This window comes from Micromys minutus (genome assembly GCF_963924665.1).
Source record: "Micromys minutus genome assembly, chromosome: 20".
NCBI classification, from domain to species: domain Eukaryota; kingdom Metazoa; phylum Chordata; class Mammalia; order Rodentia; family Muridae; genus Micromys; species Micromys minutus.
In genome coordinates, this window is record NC_137955.1 from 6,612,620 (window position 1) to 6,625,993 (window position 13,374).

Consider the following 13,374-nt stretch of genomic DNA (forward strand, 5'->3'; position numbering starts at 1 on the left):
AAATTAACAGTGCACTGCTTCTAATGGCTAGTAGACCAGCTCCTGAATAAAGTTTAGGTTGTTACATTAAAGAAATTAATAAATAGATCCATTATCTTCGGGCTTTCTATGAGCACTAACGATTTTTATAATGCTACATTATAAAAACTTTGAAGCACACCTTCAAAATGTTCAAGCCACTGTTGTTTATATTTATGATTGTTCAATTATAGTGGAGTATGACGATTCCTAAAACGGAAAGAAAAAATAGCAAAGAAAGCAGAAAACAACGAATCCAATGACCCAGTTCACTGAATAAATGTAGATGATCACCATATCCATGTCAAACCACCACCCACGGCTGTCGTCCTCGAAGTGCAGATAGTCCATCCTGTGGGCACCATGTGGGAACTGCCTCCGAGTCACTGGGGCTGCACGCCTGTGGAATCCTAGGAGACACCAGAGGAAAATTACTTTCCAACTCACCAGATTCACCCTGGCTTCACTGGGTGGTGTCTGACAGTTGCTTTTTCAATAATGAAGTCCCAGTTTGGGGTATAAAGGGCAGGGCAGCAGACACACTTGGCCCAGTGACCTGGACCACATTATCCATGACACTGAGTTGGAAACTTCTTATTGGCATCATCTGAAATAACCTGTCGAGATTATCTTCATATACATTTTTTTTTTCTAAATTTAAGCCCCAGTGACCACAACTGCTGCTGAAACTACTGTTTGTAACCCGAGGACACCAGCTTCCTTTTGTACCTTCCACCTTAATGGGCTTATTCCATGCACGTGTTAGAGCAAAGTTCTACGAGAATGTTTTTCATGCTTTAGCCCTGAGTGAGTTGGACAAACAGAATGGCACTCACAAAGAATACTAGCTTTAACTTTCCTATTCTTCACAGTATGGGCCTACTGAGGGGATTGGCTGGTGGATAAAAATGTCATCTCTTCATCTCCAGATATTCTGCGTGTATTTACTAGCTAAGTATCTGGTGCCTCAGAACAACTTGGCCAACAGAAATGTGCTTTTGTTGGTTGGCCAATATGATGGCTAACTTACTGGCAGCCTGACATGCCTGGGGAGAGGGAGGTCAATTGAGAAATTGTCTAGATTAATTAGTTTGTAGCCATTGCTCTGAGGTATTTTCTTAATTGATAATTGATGTGAGAAAGTCCAACACACTGTGGGTGGGTCTGAGCTTTACAGGAAAGGCAGCTGACAAGCCACAGGGACTAAAGCAGGGCACAGTGCTCATCCACAATCAGTACCAGCCTCAGGTCCCCGATTACTTTCCTGGGTGATTGACTGTAACCTGTGAGCTAAATACGCCTTTTCCTTTCCAGGTTGTTTCTGTTTATAGTATTTACCATAGCAACGGGGATGTAAACTCAGAACAGCCAATATGTAATATCTAAGCTTCCAAACAAGGAGAACATTTTAAAAGATCTCACTATTAACTTTTTATTTGCTTAGCTACTGCACACTTTATTTTATTCATTTATTTATTCCATAATTAGCGCAAGAGAAGGTGGTAAAATATACTATTTGATTGATTGGATGGAAAAAAATTCTGGCACTTGATAGTGATGGGTGGTCAAGGTCAGATGAGACTCCAGCTCAAAGCCAATTCTGCTTCATCATCCGTAGCAGCCGAGTTTGTGAAGTGCCCTGCTCCAGATTCAGCTGCTAATTCAGACAGCAAGGGTGAGTTCACCTGGCTCTTGGCATGGCTATTTAAAGCCAAACCTCTTTAATCGGGAACAGTTCTCGCTGCTGTTTGTGTCAAGCTATGTACTTCTTTGTAGTATGTAGGCTGGAAACACGAAGGGACAGTGACAGGAAAAATAGGGCATGCTTTAGAGTGAGACTCGGGCAGGTTTTGGGTTAACTTGTAATCATCTTTATCTGACCTTTCCTTTTGCTTGATAATTTTAATTCTTTACTTTTGTAGACCACAAGGAGGTTGATTGGGATGGTGTCAGGGTTTTTGTTTTATTATTATTTTTTGCATTGTTAGCAATCACAGAGGCTTATTTATAGGACTCTGCTTAAGTCCCTTTGTGAATGTGTCACCTTCAGTAATGAAGTCAGCCTTTCTGGGTTGTCACACTTCTAGATTTTTCCTTTCCTAATGTCACATGCCAAGTGTGTACTCTTCTGTAAGGCCTCATTAAATATTACTGAAATATTATTTCCTGTCATGTTGGTAGTGTCTGGGAGAGAATAGGCCCCATACTCAAAGTTATCTAGCCAAACACATTAGCCTTCATGGGTTAAAAAGAACATTTTACCAGAATTGTTCCTATATAGAGGAAATTCAGAAACAAAAGATGGAGCAGACACTGAAGGAGAGGCCATCCAGAGACTTCCCCACCTAGGGATACATCCATCTGCAGACACCAAACTCAGACTATTGCTTATGCCAAGAAATGTTTCCCGACAGGAGCCTGGTATAGCTGTTCCCTGAGAGGCTCTGCCAACACCTGACCAATACAGATGCAGATACTCACAGCCAACCATCGAACTGAGTATGGGGTCCCCCAATGGAGGAGTTAGAGAAAGGACTGAAGGAGCTGAAGGGGATTGCAACCCTATAGGAAAAACACACATTATAGACTAACCAGACCACACAAAACTCCCAGGGACTAGACTACCAATCAAAGAGCACACATGGAGGGACCCATGTTTCCAGCTGCATATGTAGCAGAGGATGGCCTTATCTGGCATCAATGGGAGGGCAGGCCCTTGGTCCTGTGAAGGCTTGATGCGTAGTATAGGGGAATGCTAGGGCAATGAGGCAAAAGTGGGTGGGTGGGTGGGGGAGGACCCTCGTGGAGGCAGGGGGAGGGATGGGATAGGGGATTTTCAGAGGGGAAACCAGAGGAAAGGACATTTGACATGTAAATAAATAAAATAACCAGTTTAAGGGAAAATGAAGAAGCTGAGTGACTAGGGGTGTGGGGGTGTATCTATGAGGTGAAAAATAAACTGTGTAAAGTTCTTAAAGCCATAACATATAACTGTTGCAATTTAGTTTTTCTGTTTTTTGGACATATGTGTTATCTTTCTTCATTCAGATGAGCTGGACTGTTGTACACTCAGCCTGTGGGCTGAGTAGTTTATATTACTTTTTCAAGCTTCTCCACCCATGCAGGCTAGGGTGAGGTAATTCTCCTAATTAGAAATTACTGTTACTATTAAAGATGTGGCTTCTTTCTCTTGGTCCAAAATGATGCTGTACTTTGGCCTGAGCTATTTAGATTACAAATAGACTTGGTCAAAGCTTAAGTGCATGGGTCAAATAATTGATATTGTTTATATGTAAGATTGGTAAAGATCTTATCCCAATCTGTTGACTGCCATTTTGTCTTCTTGACAGTGACCTTAGCCTTACAGAAACTTTGCAATTTCAAGAAGTCTCAATTGTTGATTCTTGATCTTAGAGCATAAGCCATATACCCAAAAGCATATACCCAAAAGACATTCCAACATATAACTCCATGTTCATAGCAGCCTTATTTATAATATCCAGAAGCTGTAAAGAACCCAGATGTCTTTCAACAAAGGAACAGATTCAGGAATTGTGGTACCTTTCCACAATGGAGTACTACTCAGCTATTAGAAACAATGATTTTATGAAATTTCTAGGCAAATGGATGGAACTAGAAACTATCATCCTGAGTGAAGTAACCCCATCACAAAAGAACACACATAGTATGCACTCACTGATAAGTGGATTCTAGCCCCAGAAAGCTCTTAATACCCAAGAAACAATTCATAGACCTTATGAAGCTCAAAAAGGAGGAAGGCCAGATATGAATGCCTCAGTACTTCTTAGAAGGGATAGCAAAACAATTAGGGGAGGAAATACAAGGTCAAATAGAGGAGCAGGGACTGAAGAAAAGATCATTCAAAAGCTGCCTCACCTGGGGATCCACCACATATGCAGCCACCAAACTCAAGCACTATTGCTGATGCCAAGAAGTGCTTAAAGGCATGAGCCAGATATGGATGCCTCCTCAGAGTCTCTGCCAGAGTCCTACAGATACAGGTGAGGATGCTTGTAGCTAACCATTGGACTGAACAAGGAGATCCCAATGAAAGAGTCAGAGAAAGAACTAAAAGAGCTGAAAGGGTTTGTAACCTCATGGGAAGAACAACATTATCTACCCACCAAACCGTCCACTATTCTTATGGATTAAAAACAGTGAGTTGACATGGAAGACCCATGGCTCCAGGTGCATATGTAGCAGAGGATAGCACTGTCTGGCATCAATGGGAGGAGAGGCCTTTTGTCCAGTGTAGGGGAAGCCAAGACACTGAGGTGGAGAGGGTGATTGGGAGAGGGAGCACCTTCATGGAAGCAAGTGGAGGGGGAGGGGTATTGGAGTCAGGGAAAGGGGATAACATTTGAAATGTAAATACAGAGAATATCCAATAAAACAATGAAACATATTGTTTATATGCACTGCACTAGTGATATTAATGTCAGATAACAGAGCAAGAGTGGACACAGGAAAAGAGCTGATGCTTGGTGAGTAAGGGTCTGTGGGCTGCTCTCCCAGGCAGCTCTATGTTACCATGTGTCTGTGAGCCTACATCCTGCATTTCTGGAAGAGAGCAGGAGACAGGGGTGGGCTGGAGTGGGAGATACAATGCATGACATCAAATGAGACGAGACAGTTTTTATTTGTGAACTGGATAGTGACCACTGTCTGGCTTATTTCATTTTCTTTTGATGTTTTTAAGCAAGGGGAGTGTGAATGGGAATTTACAATCTTTGGAATTTCTAAATGGCCGTTTCTGAATCAAAGTTGGTGTAAAAGGCACTTCTCAGATACTGTGATTCCATAGAATAAGTAAACTATGACATCTTATTAAAAAACGTAAGAATTCAAACCTCATTGTTTACTGCAGTCTCCATTAGACAATGATAGCTATATAAATACACATGCCATGTCCAGTATGAGGATGAAATGAGTGAACACATATCTGCAGGAGCAGAGGGTTGGTCCACAAAGGACCTTCAGTACAAGACAGAGCCGTGCCTTTCATGCAGGAGGAGCCTCACTACCCTCAGTGAATCATTTGTTTTCTGTAATCTCACCATTCCCAGCTCACATGGTTTCTATTTTCCTTCAGGTTCATTGATTCTTTTTTAAGTGAGTTGTCTGTATCTATTTGGATGTGTACAGAGCTCCTCTGTCCCCCAGTCTGCTAATAAGATGAACTCAGCTAGATTTTTCAATTTTTCTAATATGACATAATTTTTTAATGCATCTAAAGTTAGTATGTATTATAAATGGGTTATATTATGCAGTTTTCCTGTGTTGTTCTTCTCAATCTTCCTTCTGTTCCACACCCTACGGCTGAGGTTCTGAACTGCTCCCTGGGTCCCTCCCATCCACCAACAATCTTCTCTGTTTTCCTCACACACATTCTACACCTGCTTTTTCACTTCTTTTTTAACTGTTACAGTATGTGTGTGAGTGCATGTCTGCATGTGTGTAGGCACATGTGCTTTGCACACACTGTGGAAGCCTGAGGTCACTGTTGAGTGTTTTCCCTGATTGTTTCCCACTTCATTGAGTCAAGATCTCTCACCAAGCAGAGCAGGATTATCAGGGTAATCGGCTACCCTGCTTGCTCCTGGGATCCTGCCCCCACCCAAGCACTGTGGATATAGTAGGGTATTGGGGATCAGAACTCTGATTCTTACACTTAAGTGCCAAGTGCTTTACAAATCCTCCCAGCCATCACCCCTGCCATAAAGTTTATTTTTCCTCTCACGGTCCTTTTCTTGTCTCATTACTTGTATCCCCAATATATAAAAATTAGAACACAGGATAACCATGTGAAAAAAAAACATGATATTTTGTCTTTCTATGCCTGGCTTATTTTACTTTCCTTAGTAACCTCTAGTTCTTAATGTTGGCTAACACTTAAAAGTCTACTACAGAGTAGCAGTACCACACTGACTGTCATTTACATGTTCACAGCATTATTATTCCACGTGGTATTCTCTTCATGCTTTCCTCTCTCTTTGCCTGGTTAGTGAATCACATCCTCAGTGCCTATGTAAACCACGTTTACTGTCAGGTGAGGTTTCTCCACCCGTCTTTGTGTATCAGCATATTTTGAAAGCAGAGCTTTTGTCTGCCCACTGGCCTATCCCTTCAATGGTATTTGTATAGTAATCAGACATGGAAGAGAATTTGTTCCCAGTAGAGCAGAGAGCAGGTCTACACAGTCTTGGAACACAGTACACTTAGTGCTTGTTATTAGAGACAGCTTTATAAGCTCACTGTTGTCCCATGTCTCTTATCCCGTGACATATACAGACAACACCTGCTTTTCTGTGATATATCCTATGGGCAGGAGGCTCAGGATCCCTCACAAAGGCTAATCTGTCACTACCCAGAAGTCTTGTGTACTTGATATATATTCATTTGTAAATGGGTTGAATTTCTGAGGCTTAACAGTCCTGAACACTCAAAAACTTATAATCATTTTTTAGCCGAAGGAATAGTTTGTATAAAATTAGATTCCTTGAAAGGATTCTACTTGAGTCTATAGTCCTATGTGCAGAGATAATGTCCTCTCTTTGTCTACAATGTTTAAAGTTTATTCTTTATTCTTTGATAATAATTTCATTCAACATATTTTGATCATATTATTTTCCTTCCCCCAACTCTTCCTTGGTTCTTCCCAACCTCACTACCTGTCAAACTAATATTATTTCTCTCTCATAAAACAACAACATGGTGTCTAGCTGTGTTTTCCAAACACTCCTGAGCATACAACCTGCCCTGGGAGGTGGCTGATGTACCCAGTGGCACTGTAGCAAAGAAAACGGATGTTTTCTTCCCCAGCTGCTGTCACTTGCAAACAGCTTCTTGCCTTGGGGTGAGATTTTGTACCTCCTCTTCTGTGCTGAGATTTAGGAAAACCTAGCACCAGTTGATAGAACATCATGTTTTCTAGTCTTGAGTCGTATTTGCAGCAATTAATATTATCCTATTACACACATGCAAACAAACTGAGCTATAAACTTCGCACAGCTAGGCTGCACTGTGGACCTTTCACAAACATTCTGGTCTCGTTCTGAGTATAGAGTTATTTCTTTCCCACGGGACTTTCCCAGGTGCGACTATGACACTTGACTTTTAAAATCACTGCAGAGAATAGATGTGTGCTCTGGATGGATTCTTTTTATCTGTTTAGATGCTGCAGGGTCTCTTCTGCCGCAGCAGCCAGTGGTGTGATAGGCAGAGGCTGCTCGCTTGTGCTCATGGTTGAGGTAGAGCAGAGCAGTCCAGGGAATGGTATTTTGGTGTTAGTAGGAATTCTAACAAATAATAATAACTAACTTATCAGAATCCAACTGATTTTATTTTATGAGAAAAACAATGTCTTAATGAAATGAGCTTAAGTGAAATCAAGGAGTAAGAGAGACCCATTTGAAACATTTCCAAGTTGCTGTTAGGTTTTGAAGAAGTATAAGACATTAAGCTTCCAGAAGCCAAAATGACTGTTTCTTCTAAAATTCTTTTTTGTAGAAAGGATTTTACCTCTGAATGATGACTCTCATATCTTACATAACAAGGCTGTGACCTTTTCCCCCTACAAAATATGGTTCCATTTCATCTTTTCTGTCAAGGACCATAAAAAGCTCCTTTTGAGGCATTCTTTGCAGTGTCAGCAGCCTGCAGTGTGTTCCTGGCTCTCTGTATGGTGTGTTTGCTGTGTGACTGGGTGGTTGTCTGCCCATGAACACAAACCTCAGAGAACCGGGAAGCCATTCGCATCCCACTGAGGCATGTCCCAAATCAATCCTTTCAAATGTATTTCTGCAGTGATTGAATCTTCAGTGACTAAACTGAAAAGACATCTTGTAGTTCTCATGGAAAGTTTTTTACAGTGCTCTGGAACTGGTACTGAGAAGGAGAGGTGCCCGTTTTCCGTGTGTGATGGGCCAGGCAAGGGTAAAGCACGGTCTCACTGCACGGCATTCTTCACATTATGTAAGGATCTCTGTGTGCAAGGCTGACTGACGGAAGTGGGGCTTAGTGGAGGTGGAGTGAGATATTTATAGTTGCAAACAGGTATAGACTTGCTTGGTTAATATAATTGAAAAGTTAGTGCAGTTGCATTTCAAATGTCACCCTCATCTTCATCTTCAAGTTCCAAAGTCAAAGGTATCAAGCCTGAAGAAGTTGGCCTTTTATATAGAAGTTAAAATGTAATTATCGCTCAAGCACACATAGAAATTTTGATCTTATTTTACCATGTTCAATTATGCATTAAAATGTTTTGGATCCATAACCAAGTACACTAAATTATACACATGCACACGCACACATGTGTGTGCACACACACAGAAACACACACACAGAGAGACATACACACACACAGAGAAACACACACATACTTGTTCTTAACTATCTTTGACAGAACAATTCAGACAATGGCATTAATTAGATGCCCAAGCTGTGTAAACCATTACAACTGGTATTCTACCCTCCCCTCGAACAGAATCATAGTCCACAAGCAAGGCTTCCTTCCTCTCTTGCCTAGTCCCTGCTAATCTCTAATCCACAAGTCTGTTTCTTTGAGTTCACTTATTTCAGACACATCAGTGGGATCATGAGATTTGTGCACACTGCGGTGTGTACTGTCATGGATTTGCTTCCTGTCTGTTCTGTGTACACACTACATTGTGTTCATCCATTAAGCTGCGGAGGGACGCTTGGTTTCTTAGTACCATTTGGCTATTGCAGATAATGGAATAATGAACACTGGCATGCAGATACCTTGTTCCAGCTCCTGTTTGGATCCTTTTGGTTAAATGTATGCAAGAGTAGAACTGTAGTTATATGGTGATTCCATATTCAGCCTTTTGAGGATCTTCCAAACTATTTTTACAGTGGGTTGTACCATTTTATATTTTGCTAGCAAGGTGCAAGAATCTCAATCCCCATTGCCAGGATGTGTTATTTTTGTTATAACCGATGTTACCATCCTACCAAATCCTCTTGGCACTTTAATTCCAGAATTAATTTCATACTAATAAAGGATGTTGAGAAGCTTTAAATATACAACTTACATGACTATTTAGGAGAAGTGTGGATTTAAATCCTTGACCTATTTCAAAGCCAATTTCTTTACTTTCTTGTTATTGAGGTATCTTTCTTTATATATTACAGTTATTAACTGCTTGTGGAGCATGCAAATATTTTCTTTTTGATTTTTTGATATATGTGCTTAATATACAATCTAAAGTACAGTTTATTTTTCTTTTGGTATATATATACATATATATTCATATTCATTCATTAATTCATTCATTAATTCATTCATTCATTCTAATGATCTTAGAGATCCAGCCTTATGCTTTATCTGCAGAACAATATGGTGTTTAGGCCTTATTCTTAGGCCATTGCTCTATTTGAAGTTAATGGACACACAGTGATTATACTTATTGGTGGAAGCTCAAACACAATGCATAGCTCATTTGCTTTAATGTAATATAATGCAGGTGATCAGTTGTCTTTCTTTACATTACTTACTGAAAAAGTTATTTCTTGTTGAAAGGCTATAGCACCGAGTCAAAACCAACTGTCTATAGATATATGATATGGTTTCACATTCTATCTTCCACCAATGTATTTATCTTTACTTATGACCATATCATACTATTTTAATTACTATACCTCTATAGTAAGTTTTGAAATTGCTAGCACTGTATTTCTTTAAAACTACTTCCTATTTATTTGTTCACCTATTTTGTGTGTACCTGTATGCACACACTACCCCGAGCATCTCCCTAGAAGTCAGAAGACAAGTTTTGGTGGTTGGTTCTTTCCACCATGTGGATCCAGGAATTGAACTCTGAATTGAGATCATCAGGCTTAGCACCAAGTACCTTTGTCCCACAGGCCATCTAACCAGCTGAAGACCTTTTATTCAGGAGTCCTTAAATTTTGGTAAGAATTTGTATATTCACCTTTTTACTATTCTGATACACACTGAACTGAAACAATAGTTAGATCTGTGCAGTGCTTATATATTGCTCTAACATTTTAATCCATTCCCCTAAAGGTTTCAGTCATCTGTATTTGTAATGTCTTTCAGCAATCTTGTAATTTTCAGGCATTTTATTATTTTAGATTCTACTATATGAACTGCCTTTTAAGTAATCCTGTTTTTCATTCTCAAACCTTGTACTATAACAGACTAACCCCAAACCTGTAATCCTCCTGCCTCTGTTTCCTGAGTGCTGGGATTACAGGCTTGGTTACCACACTCAGTCACAACTGACTTGCTAAATTTGTTTACTAGCTTTTCCAGGTTTTTAACTGTCTGTGACTTTATTCATACATTTGCTGTGTCATCTGTGTGTGGAGTTCTGTTTTCTGTTCTGTAATCAATTGTTTCCTTTACTTAGCTGCTTTCCTTGTGCTTAAAGTAGATACTTTGATGAGTTCAATATTTTAGGAACCATCATTTTGAAGATACCAACCTGTGTAACAATTATACCAAAACATATCCAGCTAGCACGCTGCATACACGGAAAACATGCTTAAGAGTCCACTAAGAGGGGAGACATTTCATTCTTAAGTTTTTTTTCCACTTTTTTTTTCTGCTATCAGTAGTTCTGAATGTTAGATATTTTTTTCCATGATGTCAAAGGTACCTAAGTATATGATTGTGAGTGGAAACATAGGGGACAGAATCAGGTTCCCCACATTCATTTGTGTATGATTTTTAATATAAACATAGGATGTAATGCATTAATGCAAGTAAAATGTTTCAGTGAATAGTTCAACTTTATAACAATTATAAATAAACCTGCTAAAATTTTCTGGGTAAGGCCAGCATTTGGATTTTTTTAAATAAGTAAACTTCTTATTGATGGCAACTAAATGGTGTTTGTAGCGTTTTTATCAACCAGTAGAGTGTATTCATTCACTAGCCCTCTCTAACCCAGTTGTCCTATGCAAGTTCCTGTTTTTCCATTCACTAGCCCTCTCTAACCCAGTTGTCCTATGCAAGTTCCTGTTTTTCCATTCACTAGCCCTCTCTAACCCAGTTGTCCTATGCAAGTTCCTGTTTTTCCATTCACTAGCCCTCTCTAACCCAGTTGTCCTATGCAAGTTCCTGTTTTTACTGCTGTCTGTCTTCTGTGCTGTTCCTGTAAGCTTCCTATTAAAATACACTAAACTATATTTTAAAAAATCAAGAATTATTTATGGCTGGGCCGAATGTTTAACTTTTATATTACACCAGAAATAAATGTGGGGCTATGTATTTTAGTATTTTCCTTAGTTTGGGAGTAATATAATTCTCATTCCACTAGGTAACATCGTATGATACTGTTTATATCTTTATACAATCTAAGATTTTATGATCTGTATAAAATTTGCCACAATATGCTAGCTATAATTTATTTTTATTTGTTTCTAGGGTAAACACGATGGATGCCAGAAGTACATGTTTTTCATTCTAAAAAAGAAATGAAGTAGAAATTATGAAATCATTTTGTGCAATAGTTCACAACTTGTGGGTTGTGACCCCTTGGGCAAGTTGAACAACCCTTTCACAGGCATTACTTAAGACCATCAGAAAACATAGATATTGATATTATGATTTAGAACAGTAAAATTATAGTTATGAAGTAGCAAGGAAGTCATTTACGGTTGGGGTCACCATAGCATGAGAACACAGCATCAGGAAGGCTGTGAACCGCTGACTGGGTGAGATTCTTGGGACCTGGGTGATCGCTTTATTGAATTTGGATAAATATCATCAACAGTTTCCATTTGTTTTATTTACTATTTTTAAGTATAGTGCATACGTGGGCCTATTACTTATTCTTTTTCATTTTATACTTTTGAAATACTGTGCATTGAACTTAGGGACTTCAGACCCTGGGCAGACACTCAGTCATTAGCCACAGTCTCAACTCAGAAGGTTGGGATGGAACCACCTCACAGTCATATTTGAGGACCTTTCCCCACACAGTAAAATGTAATGCCTTTCTTCCCTGAGAAACAGAAATTGATTTACTTCTTTGATAAATATCTAGTACAGAATAAAGGGACTTTTATCAAATTTCCCATTTACAATCACTTAATTATATGTTAAACTTTTAAGGTTATTGGTGAAAGGGTGACAGGAAGCTTAGCCCAAGGTCTCATATTACACCAAAGTATACCACGCTGTGAATTAGTTTATCAGAAAATACCTGTGGGTCATTATGATCTTCAGTAATTATTCACCTACCAGGAAGGCTCCACTTTACATGTTAAAATCAGGAAAGGTCTTATGCTCGAGTCTGGCTATTCACTATGGATTACTATTGAACTGTAGTTTCAACTGGGATAGGGTCACAGGAAAGATACTAGTACTGGCATTTCTCATGCAAAAATATCCAAAATGCTGCTTTTTGGAAAGATAATTATTTTTTTAAATCAAGTTTGTATTTAGCCCCATATTTTGCTTATGCATATATGACAAATACAGGCATATATGTCTTATTTAACAATTCTTATGACAGTTCAAGAATGAGCAACACTTCCTTTATGTTCTAAACTGTCTGTGGCCTCAGCTATACCCACAGGTGTTGGTACAGACATCTGGGAATATCGGGGTGGGTGGGGCATTTCCGTTTGGTTGGATGTGCCAGTGTTCAGCAGCACTGGGACCTTAGCAGCGCTGGTGAGCAGTGGTGAATAATCAGAGCTCGGAAAACACTCGAGTGGTCAGGTGTCTGCCAGTCCTTGTTCCAACCAGATGAATGAGTAAGCAGAAAATGGCCGACGGGGGTGTTAAATTATAACTAAAGCTCATTACTGACAAATCCATCTTGGAGATTATGGCTTATATAAAGTATCGTCAAAGCATTTCAAATCAAATAATTTCCATAATTCTACATCTATAAAAATAAAATATTAGGATGGTGGAAAAATTCGCCTCAGCATTATCATGTAACACTTAGCTTTATAATGTTCACAGTTAGTTAGAAGAAAAAGGGAATATATTTTTCCTGTTTTAATGTATGCATGATATTCTGATACTTTTTAAGTATTTTAAATTCTAAACTAATAGGAAACACTCAGAAAAGTCAGAGTCTGCTGATCCAGTGACAACTAAATTTATGATGCAGCATTTTTGCCAGTTTGATAGAATGCTTTTCTTTTCAGAATTTGAGTCAAAGCGCTATTGTTTCTCGAAGTTCTCTTTCCACAGACACACGGGGAATTCTCAGTGCTTGTGCTTATATTGACAGCCACATTATCAACAGAAGCTTGAGCCTTGAACAGAGCTACCAGTGTGTGTGTGTGTGTATGTGTATGTGTGTGTGTATGTATGTGTGTGTATGA

General features: G+C 39.2%; 1 protein-coding gene across 1 annotated transcript in view; it reads right to left on the reverse strand.

Moving 5' to 3' along the window:
- Nucleotides 1-228: 228 nt before the first annotated feature.
- RNF180 (ring finger protein 180) overlaps nt 229-13,374 on the reverse strand; it is a gene marked incomplete at both ends in the record, with an annotated part of 141,472 nt that continues 128,326 nt past the window's right edge. Inside the window, one exon of the mRNA XM_080933529.1 lies at nt 229-428. Within this exon, the coding sequence (XP_080789655.1) occupies nt 229-428 (200 nt within the window). The remainder of the gene's footprint in view (nt 429-13,374) is intronic.